The sequence below is a fragment of the Peromyscus leucopus genome, chromosome 3 (genome assembly GCF_004664715.2).
Source record: "Peromyscus leucopus breed LL Stock chromosome 3, UCI_PerLeu_2.1, whole genome shotgun sequence".
Taxonomy (NCBI): Eukaryota; Metazoa; Chordata; class Mammalia; order Rodentia; family Cricetidae; genus Peromyscus; species Peromyscus leucopus.
This window is the reverse complement of record NC_051065.1, coordinates 27,912,461-27,935,823: the sequence shown is the minus strand read 5'-3', so window position 1 is coordinate 27,935,823 and position 23,363 is coordinate 27,912,461. Positions and strand designations below refer to the sequence as shown.

Here is a 23,363-nt window from a genome sequence, read left to right as displayed (position 1 = left end):
CAGTTAGCCATTGCCCAGGCTGGTCGATTTTCTTTTCTTTTCTGAACTGTTTCTGAGGCAAATTATGTCCTTTCGTTCCTACATTCTTTACTACACAGCTCTTTAAAACTAGACATTTTTCACATAATCTCAGCCAATAAAACTAGAAGCATTTCTTTTTATCATCCAATCTTCATTAATAACAAAATCCTTGCAGTTGTCTAAAAATATCTTTTCTTGGTGTACTTTATTGAGTCAGAGTTCCTGCTTGACTATCTCAAATTACAGCCCAACTCCTCTTTTATTTCTACTAGATAACCTCTACATGTGCCTTAGTCTGAGTCACTGGCCCCATTAGCATCATCTCTGGACGGATGAACAAACTCCAGCCTAGGTTCAGAATCTGATTTTAACAAGGTTCTCCAGGGGGTTAAAGGACTCATTAAAGTTTGAGGCATGCTCATATTCTGTAAAGGAGATCCTTTGCATCCAGATTAACGAGTTCTGGTTGATCCAAGTCACATATGTAGAAAGAACTTGAGAAGGAATGGAGACCAGGAGAGAATATAAATAGCACAGTAAGCCAGGTCTGTTCTGTAATTAGCCAGACATGTGCCCAAATAGATGACAGAGTAATAAGTGGTAGTGGTAGAAAAGGTAGAGAGATATTGATGGCTTGCATTAAGATCAAAAACCAAAATGAGTGGGTAACTGTCTAACTTATTCCCATTCAGCTTCTAAGATCTGTAAGGTCTGTTCTTACAGTTACAGTCCTTCTCATATGTCCCCAAGTGCTCGTTTTTCTGGATTCCCTTGAGAATGTGTTATGTAAGATTTCTGCTTCTTGCCATCCTTCCCTCCTCCCCCCTTTTCTTCTCTCTGCCACCCTATTTCTCCCTATTCCTTTATCCCCTTTGTTTTCTTCTTTATCTCTGATGTAGTTATTTAATATAAACCTTTTATTATGTGTAATGGGAATAAAATAACAAGACAAAAAGTCATACAGGACTGAGACTTACCAGTTATTGCTTTAGTTGATGAGAGGTAGAATCCAGGCAAATGTATACTAAAGAGCTTCCTTGGCATTTCTGATATGTGTTCAGGGCAGAGAACTGCTCTCACGTAAATTTTAATTGAGCTTTTGGGACAAGAATATCTTATAGGTAGTATGCACTTCATTTCATATCATGGCATGTTGGGAAATACAATGATTGTCTCAGTTTTGATGATCCTAAGAATGAACACTGGATTTAGATGGTGACAGCAGACTTCTCTTTATGAAAGTTTGTATCAGCCTTTCATCTGATGGCTTGAGCCATGGGTGAACAATACCTAACCAATTCATTCACTGGTTAATTGGGGTTTATACAGCAGGACTACCTCATTGTTATTCCTTCTGTACCTACTGCCTAGAATTATATATAAGGAGCTTTTCTTTACTGATTGGGGCTCTTTGATTTTTATAAAACATTCCATGGATAATGATATATTCATTTTCATTACTCTTGCTTGTAGTTAATATTTACCCTTTTAATGCTCTTGCATTCATTTGGTAAGCATTAATTGAAAATAATATGATAAGTCAGGCCCAGTTCCAGGTGCTGATGATGGAAGAGCAAGTAAACTGTCTCTGTCTTCACAGGGTTGCCTTGGTTTAGAGCAGTGACTAACGGAGAACTAGCAGTATTGTTTCCCTCCTGTAGCATTAATTGCTAATGAAGTTACTTTATCTTTGATGACTTGCTCTTTCTTTGAACTTCAGTTCTCTTACTGAGATGCCCTGTATTAAATGCATAAAAGTCTGCATTACTATAGATGTAATATATTCTTTAATTTCATAAAGGTTATAGCCCAAGATTTTTTTCAGTCTGCCATGTCTCAGAGCACTCAAATACACCAAGAATTGTGGCACATTAGACAAGGAATAGGTGGAAAATCACAGGTTTGCTGTAGTGATGTCTCAGTTCATTCTCTGATACTCTAACATAATTCCTGGAGCTGTAATTTGTAAAGAACACAGTTCTGGAGTCAGGAAGTCCAAAAGCATGGCACCAGCCTTTGATAAAGGTCCTTGTGCTGTCATCCCACAGTAGAAGGCAAGAGGACACAAGTAAGAATTTAAAAAACAACATCCAAGTCTACCCTCGAGCCCCTTGGTTGTCCATGTGTGGATTAATTGGCTCTAGTATATTAGCCTGTGACTTGAACACCTCCCGTGAGTATCATGTGCAGCACCTTTGCCTTTGGAAGTATGTTTCCAGTAAGTGCTTCTGGGTGGCTGCATTCAAAGAACAGCTAGTCCTGGTGCAAGGACGTTCACCTTTAAACAACCTACATGGGGCTTCCATGCTTCAAGTGTTTAGTTTTATCAGAACCAAAGATTGTTTCGTGTTGCCAGGAGGTGGTCGTGCATGCTTTTAATCCCAGCACTCGAGAGGCAGAGACAGGCGGATCTCTGTGAGTTCAAAGCCAGCCTGGTCTGCAGAGTGAGTTCCAGGAAAGGCGCAAAGCTACACAGAGAAACCCTGTCTTGAAACACAAAAACGAACAAAGATTGTCTCATGTCTTGGACCTTTTGGACTTTTTATGAGTACTATGAGTACTTGGAACCACAGATGTTACTCCCTTAGTACAAAAGACCATGAACCTTACAGTGTTTCTCCAGCAGACACAAGTATGAGTACATCGTGAACACAGCATGGGCTCTGATCTGAGAAGTGAGCAAAGTGATGGATGTACCAAATAAGAGTCTGAAAATCTTCATGGGAGAGTCAGAAAGTGAAACAGATTCTGAGGAATGGATAGAATTTGGACTTTTAAAAAGATTTTTATTTTTATTTATGTGTATCTGTGTGAGTGTATGCCACATAGGTATATTGCCCTCAGAAAAGGCACTGTATCCCCTGGAGCTAGAGTTACAGGTGATTGTGAGCCACGCACATTGGTTCTGGGAACCAAATTTGAGTCCCTTGGGGAGCAACAAGTACTTCTAACCACCAAGCCATCTCTCCAGCCCTAGAATTTGGGTTTTTTAAATATAGTTGAGGTATGATTAATGTTTAAAGAACATAGGCAAGGAGATGATAATTTTTCAAAATTTAAGTAAATTTAGATTTTGGATATGGTTCCCTCCTCTGGGGTCCTCTCAAAGTCACTGTCTTAGCATCAGATGTGTCAGAATGTGGTTAAGCTTGATGGAATTAATCTGGCTTAAAATCCATAGCATGAAGTTCTTTCTTTATCGATCTTTTAATCTTTGTATTCATCAAGACTGAATTACATTATTTTGAGAGATAAAATTCCTGAATAATTCCTATTAAAAATCCAAAGATAAAAGAGCTTTTATTAATTTAGAGGTAAATATCACAGAAAAGTTTTCAAATTTAATTGATAATTATTGGTGAAATTATTAAGGCAACTCCACGTAGTTAAAAGGGAGGTTTATTTTGTGGGGTAACTTACAAGTGAAGGGATAGGTAACAGGGTCTGGGAAAGGTGTAGCAAAGTCCGGCGGTGTTCTCTGGAGAACTCTGCTTGGTCTACCTCCAACGTCCAGGGTCCAAGAACCAAGAGAGCTCCCCTATCCGGATCTCGGGTCTTCAGGGGTCCTCTCTCGGCTCCGCCTTGTAGGCGTGACAGTTACCAAAGCCTCAAAGGGGGTGGTATTTCCAGGTCAAAGCTGGAATGGCTACCCACTATAGATAATATATTATTGTTACTTAGTTGGTTAAAATTTTTCTTTAGTGAACCTTTCTGTAGAATCTTTCCCTTAGTGTGACTGATAAGTTGATTTATTTCCGTCACATAGGATGTTTCCACATTTAGATTAGCCGATTAATTTCAACCCTAGTTAGAGTTTTTAGTAAAATATGAAGTAATGCATATTGATCTTTAGTCACTGGTTTAACGTGATGAACAATTATTTGGTAAGGTAAGGGAACGTCACTTTTAGGCTGGGCACAGGTAAGAACAACGCTCTTCTTTCCACTGACCTTACTTGGGTCACTTGGAATAGGCCTTGCTGTCAGTTTGGTATAATTTTAAGGGAAATGATGGGATTGTTTAGTTTGAAAGCAACTGCAGTTAACTCTTGGCTACAATAAAATTTACTGGGAAGCTACGAGAAGTTTACAGGCTAGTAGAATGGAGAAGCAGGCCTGGAGAGAGGCAGCCTGAAAGTAGGAACTGTGGAAAGTTCTCTACTGATCTTAGTCAGGGCCCCACTGCTTGAGTAGATAAATAGCCCTCCTTATTTGTCACTCAGATTAGATTCTTGTCAAGATCTAAAATACAGAATGAAGTTTTTAATCTAACTTAACTCACGTGCTTGTTCTGTGGTGTACCCAAGAATGGAAACCTAGCAACAGTTTACTCTGCAAGAATTCCCTATGAACCTGTCTGTCCCATAGGGGTAGGACAAATGCCAGGATTTCCCAATGGCACATTTCCTATAAAAAGTGGAAAGTGGGTACTACATGAACCAAAACTATGCCCATCCACACACTGAAGTCTATTTACTCGTTTCAAAGGACAAGCAGCTGTGCACAGAAACAGTATCGTTGGGATTTCTAAGGACAAAGGTCCAAACATAATACTGAGGGCCAGCGAGATGGCTCAGTTGCTGAAGGTACTTGATGACCTTAGTTCATTTCCCACAACCCACATGGTGGAAGGAGAGACCAACTCCTGGAAGTTATCCTCACACCCCCGTATACCAGTGCACTAAATAAAAGAGAATTCCTTAATTCGGTTTTAAGCAGAAGTTTTCTTTGGACAACTGTTGTGTGGTAACCTTTGTGAAACCGGTTCTGGTTGCTTCATTTTGCAAAGAGAAACTGCATTGTACATTGGAAATTGTGATGTTACTCGCCCTTAACAAACGGCAGTGTCAGATCCTCACAGACGCACAGTTGCATTTCTCACACCTTAGGGAATGCTGCCTGAGAGCCACTCAGGACCCTGAGGTTGAGTTTCCCATTGGTATTCACTAGACACCTCCAGTGAAGCAAGTATCTACTAGAGAAAGATCTACTAGGAAAACCCAAAATAATGCAAGGTATTGTGGTAGATTATCAGGCCAGTAATCGTGATTTCTTCTTTTTCTAACAATCTTAAATTTTCTGTAAAGATTTATTTTCAATAAGCAAGCAATGTTAAACCCCTTGAAAGTCTTTTTAAATGAGTTTCATGTCTTTTTCCAGTGAAAAGAGTTGTGGCAGCTGTGCAAGAAAAAAAATAGTAAGATTCATTCTCTCTGACTTTTTAGTTGAATGAAACAAGATCTAGTGTCTGTATTAGATGATGTTTCTTTCTGTATCTAGTGAAACTCGTTTTTAAAATACAGTTACTATATACTATGTAAAATCAGAACTGTACCGTAGAGAACTATCCCATTAGAGACATGGAAACATGACTATCATGTAGAGCCACTGCTGGCAGTTAGATTAGCGTAGTGCTGCTCAGCTGTCTTCAGTGCAGGATTGTGCTGCCAGCTGCTCACTGACCCTCTCCCATCCAGAACAGGACTACGGGTTGTGGAGGTTAGTAGTGGGTACCCATCCCCTCCCTGCTCCTGACGTGATGACTCACAATCTTAGTACACAAAGTTCATAGGCTCCTGTTTGAGAATGTGTGCTGCCAAGATGTTCTGTAAGGTTTTTAGAGCTACAGTAAGACCATTGCTTTTACATTTTCTTTAATCAGTTCCAGTGTGTACTTAGTCTCATGACAATAGTCAGTTGGTTTGTGTAAATTGAAATTTTGCCAAAACTTGAATTCTTTTGCAAGTTGTTCCTGTCAAGTAACAATACTATAAAAAGTAAAGGAAAACATGGTGAAACATTGGCAGTTGATTATAGCATTCAGTACAGTTTTGACATTGATTTAATTATTTCGTGAAACTTTATTAATAGTCATTTCTGTCAAGAACAGTTTTACAGGTCTGCAGAGATGGCTTGGCAGTTAAGGGCAGCAAATGCTGCTTGTGCAGAGGACCTGAGCTTAGTTCCCACCATCCTCTCAGACAGCTCCAGGGCATCAGACGCCCTCTTCTGGCCTCAAAAGGCACTGTACTCATGTGCACATACCACATGCAGACACACACATACAGACATAATTAAAAAGTTAAAAGTTAAAAGGGATAAGTGAAGGAAAATTTTAAATTAAAATATTCTTTAAAATATATTGCATGAATTTTTAAATTTCTTATATTTCTTTTTTTTTAATTGATTTAACTGATCTTTTTACTTGAGTTAAATTACTTTCAATTATTAGTCCTAGTTTTTAAGCCAGGAGATCCTTAGACATGGAATCTGTATTTTAGCTAGCATCTGGTAGTGTGTATCTAGGATACCGTTGCTTTTGATGTAGGTATAAAGTGCTGATGGACCCTTTAATTCTTTAGTAACACCTCATTGGAGAAGACAGGAAGTCTGATTTTCAGTGGTAGTGACTGATCCTAGCCAGCACAGAAAGTCTAAAAAGCACGTGCTGCAGGAGATTAAACAGTCCAAGTCCCAGCCAGCCTTGCTGTGTTTCTGCTCAGTCTATTGACATACCATTTGTAAACGATTACTTTGGGGCCTAAGTACTGGTTAGGTTCCCTGCCATTGAGAGAATAACAAATAGTAAAGACAAAAGCACTCACCATCTTAATATTCACAGGACTGTGCTAAAGAATAATGATTTAAGATCAAGACAAGACTTAACTGCCCACCTCACCAACCAGTGGCCTTCCCCAGGAGCTCTGGATGTCAATGCTGTTGCCTTGGATACGTTGCTTTACCGAAAACACAATAAACAGTGGTATGAGTAAGTGTAATATTTTTTTCCAACTAATTACACATTTAGTTGTACCAAAACATGTAGCTATCCACTTTGGCACCTCAGTTATTTTTCTGAGCTTATTATCAGCAAAGATAGGCTTTAGAACTCCCTCGATGAGGTTCCCTTAAGAAGCAGATGTCTGAACATTTGAAGCCAAGGCACTCTGGGGAAGCAAAATATCTGAAGAATTCCTAGGTAATAGTGTCAGACCAACTGTCTTCTGCTCCTGTTATATTCCCATTCAGTCTTAATTGTATCTATGGACTTGTTTTCATGAGGCATTTGTTTTTCAATTTTAGCTTTAGGACTTAGTAGCCTGGAGTTAATTTTCCAGATTCTTAAAAATTCCGTATTCTCTCTCCTAAAAGTATGTAAAGTTACGGTTCTCAGTGGATCTGAGTTTTGATCACTCATCAGTCTAATTTTGAGAAGCTGTAGCACAATCACTCCACCTCTGGGGTGTGATTTCTCTGTCCTGATGTTTGCCTTCCGTTTGGTCAGAATGTTGTCGGTATTGAATGAGCTGCAAAATCTCAGACAATCTACATTTGCAATCAGGTTATATTAGCAGCTCTTGGGGTTGACACTTCCATCTTAATCATATGTTTCCACTATATTTCTTCTTCTGTAAGTTTCTAACTTGTGTCCCTAATCTTCCCTCCCAGCCCCTTTTATTTTTATCTTTCCTTCTATCCCTCCCTTTCACTCTTTTTCTTTTCCCCCTTCTCTCCCTTCTTCTTCCCCTCTTCCTTTATTTGCTCTTCTTTAGAGTCTCTGTGCTTAGAAGTCACTGGCAAAGTCACACATTTTTAACCTATGCTTCTTAGGATGCCCTACTAGTTAGCAAGTTACCTTGTGTTTCTGTTGGCTTGTCTGTCTGGCATTCATCTAGTTTTCTGCATCTTGACTAGTTACTCGAACAGACATGTTTTAACTAAAGCATAACTTCCACCTTCTTTATTCTTATGATTTTTGGGGTTGTTATCGAGGATAGGGTGCAATTTAAATGTGACCTTTTGTTATTAAATGTAGTACTAGATACTTGAGCTCTTTCTTGTCTCATTGATGTTAGAGACAAGTAGAGGTGAATAGACACTTTATGGAATAAACCAGAACCCTTTTCATCTATTAAATCATTTCTTAATATGACTAAAAGTATTGGTTTTGAGCATTCCATAGACTAGCATAGAGTTTCTTTATATTCTCATATAAAAGTTTACAGTGGCCTGGCAGTGGTGGCACACACCTTTAATTCCAGCACTTAGGAGGCAGAGACAGGCGGATCTCTGTGAGTTCAAGGCCAGCTTGGTCTACAGAACTAGTTCCAAGACAGCCAGGACTGTTACACAGAGAAACCTGGTCTGAAAAAACAAAACAAAAAAGTTTACATAACTACAGCCTATGCTGAGTATAACTTGACCTTTCTGCGTCATACTGAATTAATAGAACAATTTGTATTCAAATTTATGATAAAAACATACTTTATAGAAATACATGGTAGACTTTATATGTGACACATGAGAGGCTCTTAAATTTACAAAGATGAGCTGTGCTGTGGCTCAGTTGGTGAACGACTGTGCAAGCATGAGGACCTGAGTTTGGATAAAAGTCAGTAGTGTTGCACACCTCTAATCCTAACACTGGGGAGGCAAAGACAGGGAGACTTTGAGACCCACTAGTAAGCTAGTTTTGTCCAGTTCAAGAGCTCCGGGTTCACTGAGAGACCCTGTCTGAAAATTATACATGTGAACATGGGTGCACACTCACATGGATACATATATATGCATATATCATGCACACATGTTCACTATTGTGACAGGGCCAGTGGGCAGAACTCAGTCATGAGTGTTAAATGTGCCACCTTGAGGACCTATATTTGATCCCTAGCTCCCATGTTAAAAACTGGATATGGCTGGCCATACATGTATTCCCAATCTTAAGAAGACAGATGGATCCCTAGGGCTCCCTGGCCAGGCAGCCCAGCCTGGCTGGAAAGCCTTAGGTCAGTTTAAAAAAAAATGTGGACAGCTTCTGTGGAATAGTATCCAAGGTTGGTCTCAGACCTCTAACCATATGTATGTGCGCGCGCGCGCACACACACACACACACACACACTGGGATTGCATTAAATCTGCTAAATTAAAATGTTTCTTTGCACTATCCACATCATTGTAAAAAGGTAAAATATTTTTGACAGAAGATGTGTGCTTTTACCTGGTCACATATTACCTATTGTAGAATCAATAAAGAACCCGATATGGGCCTGGCTCAGCCACAAACCCATACTCACACACATACAATAGTAGTAATAGATAAAGGTTTAAAATAAAGACCCACAAGTGGGATGTTTATCGCTAGTTTACACTTGCATGGGTAATGATAACTTATTTACAAAGCAGTATCACAGAAGTCCAAGTGATTGCAGTCTTGAAATGAAGGCAGAGGACCAGCCTATCTATTCAGCATGAATTTAGAGTTTGTGCTTCTTGATTCACATCATCAGCTGAAAAGGAAAGTATCCTTTTCTAGTATTAACTTGACTTGCACTCATTATGTTCTTACTGTTTTTAGATGACCCTGTTATGGTAACACGAATCTTAAACGGTCTTATAATAAAAAACCTAAGCCAGATATTGGGGTGAAAGCTGAAAGATCAGAAAAGCAGAACAAGCCACAGCCACCACCTTTTAATTCACCAACTCCATGAATTCTCTGACTGAAAGCCTCTGAGTCCTCACCCAAAAAGGTCTCAGCTGAACTGCTTTAGTTCCTGTTTCCTCACGCCTTATATACCTTTCTCTGCCCAGCCATGTCACTTCCTAGGATTAAAGGCATGTGTGCCTTTTGAGTGATAGGATTAAGGGTGTGTGCCATCACTGCCTGACCTCTATGTCTAATCTAGTGGCTGGCTCTGTCCTCTGATCCCCGGGCAAGTTCATTAGGGTACACAATATATCACTACATGCTATCCCTCAGCAAAAATTATTTAGGTGCAGTATAGTACAGAGAAGTCTGGACCCAGAGTTCAAACTCAGTGATTGTCAATAACCACCACTAATTGATTACATTGTGATACTGATTGATACTTCCTTCCCTTAACTTTCTCCTTCTGTCCATATAATACTGAAAGTAAAGCCTGTCTAATTGTCAAGTGCATCATCTGGCACTTCATAACTTCTCAGCGAGTATTAATAGTTGATATGATCTTTTCTTTATTAATCTTCCACACAAAGGAGTGCATGCCTATCTCACATTCCAAGATCTGCTTTCTGAACCTTACAGAAAATTGATTGATCCTTAATAGTTCTGAGTAGGTTATCCCAATTACTTCATTTAAAGGTGGAGGTCTGGATTTTCAGGATAGGGAGGTTTCTATAAATCATATTTAAAACTAAGCAGACTTTTCCATCATTTATGAGAACTTACAAATTATGGAGGGAATGGTTAGGTCTCTTTTAATAAGGATTATCAGCTCTCTTGATAGCTGGCCCTACAGTTCAGTCATTTGGGTGTTAATAAGTTTCTCCTCCAAAGGATGTACAATGCCTAAAGCTCTAGGAGATTAGTCTACCACCTAGCCTAAGATGAATTCAAGAAGAAAGTGTCAGAAGCAAGCTTGGGACAAGTTGGACTTAACAGCGCTTATTTGAAGTACCAGCAAATTTGTGAACTAGGCAACACTCAGAACAAGTTCAGAGAACACCCACCCAGCAGCAGACCAGTGGCTCTTATAAAGGGAGCAGAAAGCAAAGTAGAAATATCATTTGACTGGTTATGTTTAAGCATGAACCTCACTTGAACATAAAGGGAAGAGGTGTTGGCCTTGTTTGGGGGTGATATGACCAGTTGGCCCTCTGGGGTTGGCTGAAACTTAGCTTGTTGTTACTAAAAAAGTATAGGCCTGTGTTATGTTTCAGTTTGACTATGAAACTGGCTGTTACAGTTTGTAGAAACCAGAAGAAGTGATAGTGCCTTTTATGTGCACTGTGTGCATGTGTCTGTGTGAGGGTGTCAGATCTCCAGTAATTGGAGTTACAGTTGTGAGATGCCATGTGGGTGCTGGGAATTGAACTTGGGTCCTCTGGAACAGTCATTGCTCTTAACTGCTGAGCCTTCTCTCCAGCCCAAACAATTTTATTATTTAAGCATATCCCTGTGAAAAACAAGAATTAAAAATAGCTTCTCTGTTTCCATGTGCATACATATGCCTGTGAATATCATGCACATGATTTTTTTCTTCATTCTTCTCTTATATAATATATCCCTTCCACAGCCTCCCCTCCCTTCACCCCTCCCAGCCCTTCCCACCTCCACTTTCCCCCAGATCCACTGCTCTTCCATTTCCCTTCAGAAAAGAGCAGGCTTACCAGGGATATCAATTGAACACAGCATAATAAGATACAGTAAGAGTAGGCACATAGCCTCATTATCAAGAGTGGAATAAGCAACCCTGTAAGAAGGAAAAGGGTCCTAAGAGCAGGCAAAGGAGTCAGAGACATCCATCCCCCACTGTAAGGAGTCCCACAAAACCCCCAAAATAAGCTGGGCGGTAGTGGCGCATGTCTTTAATCGAAGAACTTGGGAGGCAGCAGCAGGTGGATCTCTGTGAGCTCAAGGCCAGTGTGGTCAACAGAGTTCCAGGACAGCCAGGACTGCACAGAGAAACCCTGTCTCAAAACACAAATAAAAACAAAACAAAAATCAAAGCTAAACAACCACAACATATACAGAGGACCTAGCATAGACCTATGCAGGCTCTGTGATTGTCACTTCAGTCTGTGAGCCCCTGTGAGCCCTGCTTAGCTGATGTCTATGGGCTGTGTTCTTGTGGTGTCTTTCCTCCATCTCTTTTGTGGGGTTCCACAAGCTCTGCCTAATGTTTGGCTATAGGTGTCTGCATCTACTCCCCTCAGCTGCTGGGGAGGAGGCCTCTCTGATGCCATTGGGCTAGGCACCAATCTGAGCTCTGAGTATATCAGAATATCATTAGGAATCATTTCATTGACTCTCTGACCCCCACCCCTTTGGCCGGTCGTGTTTGGAACTGCCCTAGGTCTCAGGGCCATCCAGCTTCTGGTTCCTGGCCATCCATACAGTGTGGGGCATGAGCTCCCTCTCCTGCTGTGGGCTTCAAGTTAGACCAACACCCACAAGCTCTGAACTACCATTGCCCCAGCACATCTTGGAGCCAGACAGATTGTAGATTGGAGGTTTTTTGACTGGGTTGGTGTCCCAGTCCCACCACTGGAAGTCTTGCCTGTTTACAAAAGATGGCCAGTTCAGGCTCTGTACCCCCATTACTAGGAATCCTCGCTAGGGTCACCCTCATAGATTCCAGTGACTTTCCACTGTACTAGATTTCCATATATTCCTCCAAATGCCCTCCAATTCCAGTCGTCTCTCCTTGTACTCTCTACCTTAGTCCCTCCATCCCCCACCTGATCCCTCCTATTCCCATCCCCACCTGCCTCCAGTCCACCCACATAATCTATTCTCTTTCCCCTTCCCAGGGAAATCTGTCCGTCCCCCTAGATCCCTCCTTGTTTTTTAGCCTCTCTGCATCTATGGATTGTAGCAATCAGGCACACGATTTCTCTTCTCCCTGTGGCTAATACTCATTTCCCTCTCTGCATCACAGAGTGGGTTGTGCAGTGACTACCAGATAATGTGAATTACTGGCTTTAGGGCACCTTTTGAGCAAATATATAATATAAAAACTATATCGTTATTTCTAATCATTGACTGAGAGAAGACTACCCATGACATAAGACACCATTCTTAGATTATATTTAAATTATATTTAGCAACATAATGTATTAAATGACAAGGTCTTGTGTTACAGAAGGTATACTTCTTGCTGCTTTGGGTTCTCATTTCTATGACCTTAAACTACTTATATTTTAAAAATTCTGTTCTGAGAAGCAGCAATATGTATTAGTTTATGTATCTCTCTGGGTACATTTAAATCTCATGATGTTATTAATGAATCTAGAATTCTCAGGACTTAGCTCTGACCTCTTAATGGCAGAACTCCCATAGATAGTTTACTACAAACCTACAAATGTTTATGAGAATGAGTCTTTTTAGAAATTGGATACGAATATGTAATCTAAACACCGTTCTTCCTCATCTGAAGCCGGTCTCCTTCCTGCTGGTGGATTTGTGCTCGTCTTCAATAAGGGAGGTAGAATGTACAGTAGGTACTGCTATTAATGTCTTACAAGTAAAGGGTTAATTTGGGGATGAAATATTTGTTGTTGTTTTAAAGCATAATTGTTTCCAAATTCTGTTTCTGCATTCATTTCCCTTGATTAAGTAGCAAATATAAACTCAAGGATTGATAATGACTGGGAAATTTTAAAGAAAAAGTTTCAGTATCAGTCCCTCTGAACTTCAGCTTTGTGGGAAGCTCATCTGACATTGTTATTCTCAGGGCCTCTTTCAAAGTTTCCTTCCTCTAGTAAGCAGCAGGCCTGGAGATTATTGAAAATATGTGCTGCCAAACTCTGTTATGGTAGTCAATAAATTCCTGTCTTTTGTTTATGAGTATTTTGTTTTTAAATGTTTCTGCATATAAATTTTAAATAAAAAATACTAACACATTTAGTACAATAAAAATAGTGTCAGAAAGTCATCTTAAGCCACTAGTTAAAAAGCAATAATTCTATGTGCTGAACATAGAAAATAATTTGTGAAGAAATATTTAAAATCGCCCAGTAGAATCCTGTGTTCTGGGTCAGGAAAATGGCTTAGTGGATAAGAGCATTTGGTCTGTAAGCATGATGGCCTGAGTTTGAATCCCCAGTACCCATGCTGAAAATTTGGACATGGCTGCTTATAGTTGGGCTTTTCTTTGGGCCACCAGCGCACAAAAAAAAAAAAAAAAAAAAAAAAAAAAAAAAAAAAAAAAAGACACCGAGACATATTAATTGTGAAAGCTTGGCCGATAACTTAGGCTTATTTCTAACTAGCTCTTATAACTTAAATTAATCCATGTCTATCAATTTACTTTCTGCCTCATGGCTTTATTACCTCATCTCCATAGTGCCTATCCTGTTTGCTTTGTATCTCCTGGTATCACCGCCCTTCTTCTTCCCAGTGTCCTCTGTGCCTAGCTTTTGGCCATTCAGCTTTTTATTAAACCAATCATAGTGCACATCTTTACAACAGCTGCTTGCATCTGTAACCCCAAGCATAGGTTGGGACTGGATTTCAAAAGTCAACTTCACTGAAACAACAGGCCTCCATTTCAGGGAGCAACCTCATCTCAAGTAATATTAGCCTATAGTGCACATCCCAAGGCCTGCTCTGTTGTGTGTGCATGTGCACAGGTGTAGACACACATACACACCTCGAAAAAAGACCCCCATACTCTTACCATCCTCTATAGCTAGAGAAAATACAACTTTAGTGAAAGCCAATGAATTTTACAGGGACAGGATAATTAAATACAGACACAGGCTCTTTGAGAAGACCTTCTATAGCATAGGAAGGCAGGTCCTTCCTGATGCCGGAGTGGGATGACAGCAGCTAGATGATGGTTAGGTCCAAGGGCAGCCTGCTAGGGCTGTTGATTCTATGTGTGACCCTATTTCCTTTCAACAAAATAGGGGTAATAATAATCTAACTTCCTATTCAGTATGAAATAAAATTTTATATGTGTACATATGCTCATACATGTGTGCGTCATATACATTTAATTTAATGTGTAGCACTGTATTTTGGCATATACCAAGTGCTTTATAAATATTGAATATTGCTTTATTGTATACTATATAGCTTATAAATGCATTATCTGCTATATCAGAGTTTTCTGATCTAAAATTATAATTAAGGACTTTTAAACACTAAACATTTGAGAAGTCATCTTAGTATACATTGAGAAGACTGTACTGTAAGTTAGTAAACTCATTCTGCCTTCTCTTTTTCTTTTTTGAGAGAGAAAAAAATGAATTCCTGATCAATATATTCTATCACTATGGCAGCCTATAAAATTTTATCTTAATAAGATAGATGGGAAATAAATAATACAAAACCAATTTAAAATAATAATTATTTTAGTAAACTTATTGGTACCTGCCTTTTGTTGTTATTGTTGTTTTGATTGTTATTATTAATGTAATTTGTGTTCATGTTATTATTAATATAAAATCTACTTTTAGTAATGGAATAGTTTTCCATTTACTTTTCATTTAGCATAAGATAATATCTGGACATAAGTATTCAGAACTTTTTCCTTGAAACAGGGTCTCACTATATAGCTCTGGGTGGCCTGGAACCTGCTATGTAGACTAGGATGGCTTGAATGCATAGAAATCCATTTGCCTCTGCCTCCCAATTGCTGAGATTAAAGGCCTGTGCCACTATACCCAGCTTTTAATATATGTTCCTTTGTCAGATCTGTGACCAGGTCTTCTCATGTTGTATACATACAGATAGCTATAAAAAGAGTTCATTTGATTCATATGTGCTCTCCTGTAAATATTATATATGCATATATATATATTTGTGGATTTATAGAGGATCTGACTACCATATGAAAGACGTTCAGTTTGAAAAACCTTAGTCCACTCATGTTGGTAAACGATGATCAATTCTGATTTTACATGAACTACAAAGGACACCAAACCTGATTATATCTTTTTGTTGGCCTTATCCTGAAAGCTAAATTAATAATCTTTCATTAATTTTTGATTTCTAACTGAAATAGCCTCCGATATAATTAATTTCTAAGTAATTAGTATAATACAAAAGGGTCTTGAAACACCAGACAGATGAGGGGAGGAGATTGTCTTGACGGTCTAATAAATACAATAGCTATTTATTACTCAGCAGTTTTAAACTTTTAAACTGCAGGAGTGTACAGTATCGGTTTTCGTTGAGCAGCACTGAAGGCACTTTGTAGAAGACACTGTAAAGTGCTCGGAATGATAGCTCATTATTAAATTACGCCGTTTGGTTTTTATTTGTTTGTTTTGTTTTGTTTTCAAGGCAGCATTTCTCTGACTGTCCTGGATCTTGCTCTGTTTACCAGGCTGGCCTCGAACACAGAGATCTGTCTGCCTCTGCCTCAGAAGTGCTGGGATTGAAGGCGTGCGCCACCACTGTCAGGCATCATTTGTTTCATTATTGGTAGTATTCCTTAGATTAGAAGTTCCCATTTTAATTGTCTAGATAATAGATAATCAATTTGATAATTTGCTTGACAAATTATTATTCTTTTCTGTTTTTCAATGAACAAAATAGATAAGCTTCCAAAGTAGATAGGGAGGAAAGTATAATGGAAATTACATAGACACTATGATAAAGGCAAAATTTAGGGAAGATGTGAGAAAATTAGTTACAGTTTTAATGCATTATAAAGCATTGAGGACTATCACAACATGTTCTCTTTAGTGAAAAGAAATTTCAATATTTTTTTTATCCTTATTTTCAGTAAAAGTTACCAAAGCCTTGACCAGTTATCAGCAGAAGTTAGCCTATCTCAGGCCTCCTTGGATCCCAGCCACTCACAAGAAGGAGATGGGAAACAAGACTCATTGAATTTCATCGGTGAAGGTAAGTGTGCTAGCTACTTTTAAGTCAACTTGACACAAGCTAACATCATTTGAGAGGAGAGAACCACAGTTGAGAAAAAATGCCTCTGTAAGTTTGGGCTGTAGGCAAACCATAGGGCATTTTCTTATTAGTGATAGATGGGGAAGGGCCCAGCCCATCATGGTTGGTGCCAGCCCTGGGCTGGTGGTCTTGAGTTCTATAAGAAAGCAGGCTGAGCAAGCCAGTAAGCAGCAACCCTCCATGGCCTCTGCATCAGCTCCTGCCTCCAGGTCCCTGCCCTGTGTGAGTTCCTGTCCTGGCTTCCTTCAGTGATGAACTAGGATGTGGAAGTGTAAGCCAAACAAACCCTTTTCTCCCAGCTTGCTTTTATCATGGTGTTTCATCATAGCAACAGTCACTCTAAGACAGGAAGGAAGTGGCTTTGGTATTTGTGAGTAGTTTAACATTTCTGGTTTTTAAGAACAAAGTGTTCTTCTGTAGCACATACTGGCTTTAAACGTATAATCCTTTTGACTGCCTCTGGTGTTTGGATTACAAACATGTCCCACATACATGCACATATGCAAATAAATAATCATTAAGTATAATTAAGATATATTTATTCTTAATTACTAAATTGTGTTCATTGATAATTTCATACATGTTTTAATACATTTTGGTTATCCCTTCAGCTCTCCTTTCCCTCCCATACCTGCAGGCACCTCCTCTTCCTTACAAATCTTTTTCTCATATTCATTACTTTGATTTGTTTCATGACTCACAGAGTTTAACTAGGACTGACTGTGTGACCCTGTATTTATAACCGTCCATCAGAGCCTGGTGTGTTCACCAGGGCCTATACAACTAGATGATGTGTGCCCTGCCCTTCTCCCAGAGAGCATTAGGTTGCTAATAGATCAGCAGTAAGTGGTAGGGCCCTGTGAGCATCTTCCTCTCCAGGGCTGACTGCTGGGGGTCCCAAGTTGTATGGGCCCAGTGCCCGTAGGCACATTTGCTCAAAGTGCTTGCTTTGTCTGTGTTGTGATTAGAAGTTGGCATTTCACAGGCCTGCTCTCCACACTCTGGCTCTTACGTACTTCCTGCAAATGTTACTTGAGCCTTAAGTGATATAAATGTCTTCATCAGAGCTGAGCCCTCGATGGTTTTTATTCTCAACATCTTGCGCAGTCATAGATTTCTGCATTATTTCCATTCACCATCAGGAGAATTGCTCTCATTAAATTTGAGAGTAGTTTTGTCTAGTCTGTCCTGGTAGGTACATATGGTAAAAAATTTTAAGTGTGTAAGTATTATTATTTGGTTAAATTTACTTCTAAGTATGCCATTCTTTTGTATTATATTATAAATCAAATTATTTTCTCAATTGCTTTTTTTCAGATTTTTCATTGCTTCTTTTAGATTTTAAGCATACATTTTTTAATTACCCTTTTTCCCTGTCTATCTATAAAAAAGAATAAAAGTGACTTCAGTAGCTCATAGTATTCTTAGAATATTTTATTTTATTTTTTTATTTATCCATTCATTCATTTGGTTGGTTGGTTGGTTGATTGATTGGTTTGTTTTTCAAGACAGGGTTTCTCTGTGTAATCCTGGCAATCCTGGAACTCACTCTGTAGACCAGGCTGGCCTCAAATTCACAGAGATCTGCCTGTCTCTACTTCCTGAGTGCTGGGCATGTACCATCACCACCTGGGTTTTATTTTATTTTTTAAGACAGGATTTCATTTGGCTCAGGCTGCTGAGCTTACCATGTCACTCAGGCTAGTCATGAATGCTAAATTCTAGAACTTCTTCATATTCAGCTTTTCATTGGGGATGTTTAGTGGAAAGAGAGAACCAAAGCCTGAAAGTTGTTTTTTCACATACTCTGTGACACACACACAAATAACTAAAATATGTCTATATTTTATTTTTTATAATTACATATAATTAAAAATATATTTATTTAAATACATTATTTATAATTAAATTTTTATATAATAATATATAAATATAATTTAATTTAATTAATTAAATTTAATTTTAAATGTTTAAATATATGTTTTTTCACATACTGTGACACATACAAATAACTAAAAACGTCTATTTTATATTTTTATAATTATATATAATTAAAATATATTTATTTAAATACATTATTTATGATTAAAATTTTATATAATATATATTTTTAAATTTTAATTCAATTATTTCAATTTAATTTTAAATGTTTAAATATATAATATATGTAATTTAAAACTCAGACCCCAATGCACAGGAGATACTGAATATAAATGGTCAGGAAGTGAGTATTGTCTGATCAGGGTAAGTTTGTTTCTAGTGCCCTTCTTAATGTAAGTATGGGATTTCCATATTCTCTCCAGCTAGGCAACAGTTAGTGTTATTTAGTTGACTGGATGAATGAGTGTGAATATATTCTCAAAAATATATGAGAATTTATTTTTGAGGGGCATGGTGGTGTACACCTTTAATCCCTGCACTTGTGAGGTAGAGGCAGGTGGATCTCTGTGAGTTTGAGGCCAGCCTGGTCTACATAGTGAGATCCAGGACAGCCAGAATGTCATAAAGAGATCTGTCTCAGTAAGTAAACAAAAGGCAACCGTTCCCTTTTTGCTCTAGAATACATTATCTCAAACATCTATACCAAGAAATCTTAAGAGAAGTGCAAATACTCTAATGCTTTTAAGGGTGATATTAAAAACTGCTGAAAGGTGAAGTATGTTTAGCCACTCGGATACATCTTCACTCCCTTAGAAGCTATGGTCTCGCTGTGTGATTCATGAAGGCTGTTACTATGGTGTGATTTTTATCTTAACTTCCAGGTAAAGAAGATACGCCCTCACTGCTTGGTCTCTGTGGGTCACTAACATCTGTGGCAAGCTACAAGTCCCTCACGAGCCTAAAATCCAATGACTGCCTTGCGAGCCCCACAGCCGAGATGACAAGTCCAGGCCTGACTCCATCCTGAAAGACTACATAAAAACCCAAAGTTTCTGTATTGTAAATATTCAGTTTCCATAGGTTTGGCTGCTGGGGAGATCTTTGAAATTTTATATTATTCTGGCACACACATGGCATTTTGTCGTTTGAGGATTTCAGCCCAGCCCATGTAAAGTCTGAGGGAAAAGCATAATAGTCCTGCTATTTTTCTTTTTTTTAAATCTTACATTTGTCATTGAGGATATTTAAAATTGAATAGGCTTTAAAGAAATCTTACAAAGATTGTCTGAATCCATTGTAAACTGTACAAAGTTGTTACTCAACTGATTTTTATATATTTGTTTAAATGCCTCTTGGTGTGCAGAGGCTGGGCTCAGACTTCATTCAAGACTTAAAAATTGGTGTTTTCTTTCACTCCTTTATTTAGTGGTTACATCTGCACAGACGATAACTAATTTCATTAAGTATTTCCTAAGTTGCGATGTCCACGTGATATGTTTGTACAGGAGAAGGCTCTCAGCCGCAGGGGCACAATGGCTCTTTTAGTTTTTCTTCTATCGTTTATCATTTGGTACCAACTTTTAGCATTTCATAAATTTTTAGATATGTACCTTTTTAGGCATTTGCTGACTTAATTTGTAAGGTATGTAGGAAAAGCATTTTATATCTAAGAAAATGAATACATTTCTTAGACTTACTTTCTCAGGATTTCCTTTTAAAATTATCAATTTTAAAATGTGATGGGGGTATGCCTGAGAAGTTGGAAACATTCCAAAATGCAGAACAAATGTTGGAAAAGTGTTATTTTCATCAGAAGTTTAGAGTTTAGTTTAAGGATTTGAGAAACTTTTAAATGAAGAACTCATGAGTGACCAGCATATCTGACTGTGAATATATGTCTGAGCTACAATGCTATTTTCCTCCTGTGTGCAACAATTAATTATATCTTGGATGTTTCACACCCTTTACCATTATACCATGACCTCATTTTTAAACTGATCTTAGTATTTAAAAATCATATATGTCTATGGGAAAAGTGGTTTTCTTCATATCCGTGTTTCAAATCTTTTTGCAGTTTTTGAAACAGCTTCACATGTCCCTAAAAATTCCACCCATTGAAAATGAAAATGTATGAAGTATATTTTCTATAGTGAGTAATATGAGGAAAACAAGTGTGCCAAAGAAATTTTCTATGTTGTTTACATGAGGAGGTCACAATACTTACTGGGGACTTCATGTGGCATTTTTGTTTGTTAATTTTTATATTTAAACCTAGCACCTGTGACAGGTAGAATCTGTTCCTCCTGTAAAGCTGTCCGAGGAGAGCTGAACTCACATGTTCGTTCCTTGTGTCCAAAGTGTAGGGATGGGAGGTTTCAGAAATGCTTGGAGCTTAGTCTCGTGGTGTGGAATATCAAGTCATTAATAGTGATGTGAGCAGCCTTACAGCGAGGTAGAACACACAGTCATTTCAGGGGCAAAGGAGGCCTGGACGCTCATGACAGATTTTGTATCGGATGTGTCAGAACATACAGGAACCTTTCTGCCCATAGCTGAAGGCTTTAATACTTGTACAAATGCATACCTTCTTAAAAATTAGCACCTCCAGCTGTTCTGAATAATGTACACCACATTAAGAATACAATGTCCAAAGCTGCTTTTAATCAATGTGACCTCGGGGCCTGAGGGAGGGCATATGAGGAAATAGATGGTCAGGAAAACTGAGAATTTCAGGCTGGTCGTGAGCACGCCTCTACTTTCCTAAGAACTATCAAAATGTTTAATGCTTTATCATCATGACCTGCTCTCACCTGACATTTATGATTCTTTCATATATTAAAACCTTGTTAAGATCTTTTCATACATTTTTATAAAGTAGAAGGGAACACAAGGTTCCCAGTTGGTACACTTTTTCAGATTTGTCTGATAGAAACACTAGTTTGTGCACATAACCCTACTGCAAACCACAGACTGAGACATGACACATGAGGATCATGGCTTTCCCTTCATTCTTGGAGTTCTTGGTATAAAATTCATCTGCTACTATGAAATCCAGGTTTCTGCAGTTCATTTAAAACTAGAGGCAGTTTATAAATGTTGCATGAATAAACTGTGTGTCTCAATCTTTAATTTTCAGTGGTAGTATTTATTTTTCAGAACCCCACAAAGAATGCTGAATTATGTCTATCTTTTCATGTTTATTTTGTTGCCTTGATGTACTATAATTGTTGCATGTATATTAAAGGTTTTTTTAATAATACAGTAATAGTCTTGTTCCCTGACAAAAATAATTACCCAATTCAAGTGTTCACTGAATTTCTATTTCAGCAAATATAGTGAATAGTGGGTATTAATTATACCTACAGTATTAATGAATGTGATTTGAAAAAATCCTTTTATTCAAGATAGATTATATATGTACTTTAAGAAATACTCTTTATAGACCACATGACATTTTGAGAATTATTGACTACATATAGAACAGGGGTCCCATATACTAATGGAGTTGAGAATTCCTATCCATTTGTGATGATGTCACAACTCTTCTCATATGAAGTTGACAGAATTCTGACACTCTAGATTTATTATTATTCAAGCACTCAGGATAGGGGAAGACAAGGAAATTTAATTAATCAGTAGCTTACAGCAAAACCTCAACAAAATTATAGTTATAGTCCTGAAAATATGTTGACATGTTGTCATCTTGTGGCCATGTGATGTAATTACAATTTGTATTTGACTGCTCTAGTAAAGGTAATGCTAAAATTCTCTGAATTTAGGACAAATATCTCCTTTTTCCCTCCCCATCAGGGGCATTTCTTGGAACTTTCCAGAAGTATCAGGACATTGCCCATGATGTACAATGGACTCAGGGATTCCTACCAAAGAATCCCTTTTCATCACAGTATGGATTGGTCTATATTATCTACATGAATCTTCATCCATTTCTTTTAGATTTTCTCAATTTAGCAGAATATATATATATATATATATATATATATACATTTTAAGATATCTCCCAATAATTTTCTGAATTTTATTTATATCTGCCATAATGGTTCTCTTTTCACCTCTAATTTTCTTAATCTTGGTCTTTTCTCATGCTTTAGGCAAATTTAGTTACTTTTATTAAACTTATCAAACAACTACCTTGTTTCATTAATTCTCTGTAATTTTTCATTTCCATTTCATTAATTTCTGCCCTGATTTAATATTATTTCAATCTGATTTGAGTTCAGCCTTTCTGGTTTTTCCAAGTCCCTCAGGTGTGTCATTAAGTGTTTATTATTGTGTTTTCTTTTATTTCTAGGAATGTCTGTCTAGATTCCTTTCTTGATCTCATTGTCATTGGCCATCATCAAGTGATGTCATTCCGTCCCTGTGAGTTTGTCACTGTTCTGTACTCCTCATGCTGGTGATTTGCAGGTTTGGTCCATTGTGGTCAGATAGAAGTCAGGAGCTTTCTCAGTTTCCGTGTATGTGTTAAGACACTTTCTGTCCTAATAGATCGCTGATTTCAGATCAAGTTCTTTCGGCTACTGAGAAAAATGCGCATTCTGCAGTGCTCAGATGGAATGATAGTTAGATGTCTGTTAAATCTATCTGATCTGTGATCTCATTTAATTCACATTTTCTGTTTTCTTTTTGCCTGGATGATCCGTCAATTGGTTAGAATGGTCTATTGCAATCTGCCACTATTATTATGCAACTGACTTTACCTTTACCAGAATCTGTTTTATGAAATTAGAGCTACCCACACTTGATATGTATATGATTAGGATTGTAATGTCTCCTTGGTGGATTGTTTACTTAGAAGTGACTGTCTTTCTCTCTTCTGAGTAGATTTAAAGTCTATTTTGTTGGATATTAAAACAGTGACTCCTGTTTGACCCTTGCTTCCATTCACCTGAAATACATTTTTCTATCCTGTCCCCTAAGGTAGCATCTGTCTTGTTTGTCTTTTGTGATGAAGTACAATTCTTGAAGACACACACACACACACACACACACACACACACACGTTGGGTCTTGCATTTTAATACACTCTATTGATCTGTGTC

General features: G+C 38.0%; 1 protein-coding gene across 2 annotated transcripts in view; it reads left to right on the top strand.

Moving 5' to 3' along the window:
- The window catches only part of Rundc3b (RUN domain containing 3B), a 153,625-nt gene extending 132,061 nt beyond the window's left edge, over positions 1-21,564 (top strand). The window contains exons 9-11 of one of the 2 annotated variants that reach the window (XM_028862216.2): positions 6,643-6,789; positions 16,241-16,362; positions 19,185-21,564. In XM_028862216.2, the coding sequence (XP_028718049.1) occupies positions 6,643-6,789; positions 16,241-16,362; positions 19,185-19,330 (415 nt within the window). In that variant the 3' untranslated portion in view covers positions 19,331-21,564. The remainder of the gene's footprint in view (positions 1-6,642; positions 6,790-16,240; positions 16,363-19,184) is intronic. The other variant, XM_028862224.2, reaches the window with a different exon arrangement.
- The last annotated feature ends 1,799 nt before the right edge of the window (positions 21,565-23,363 follow it).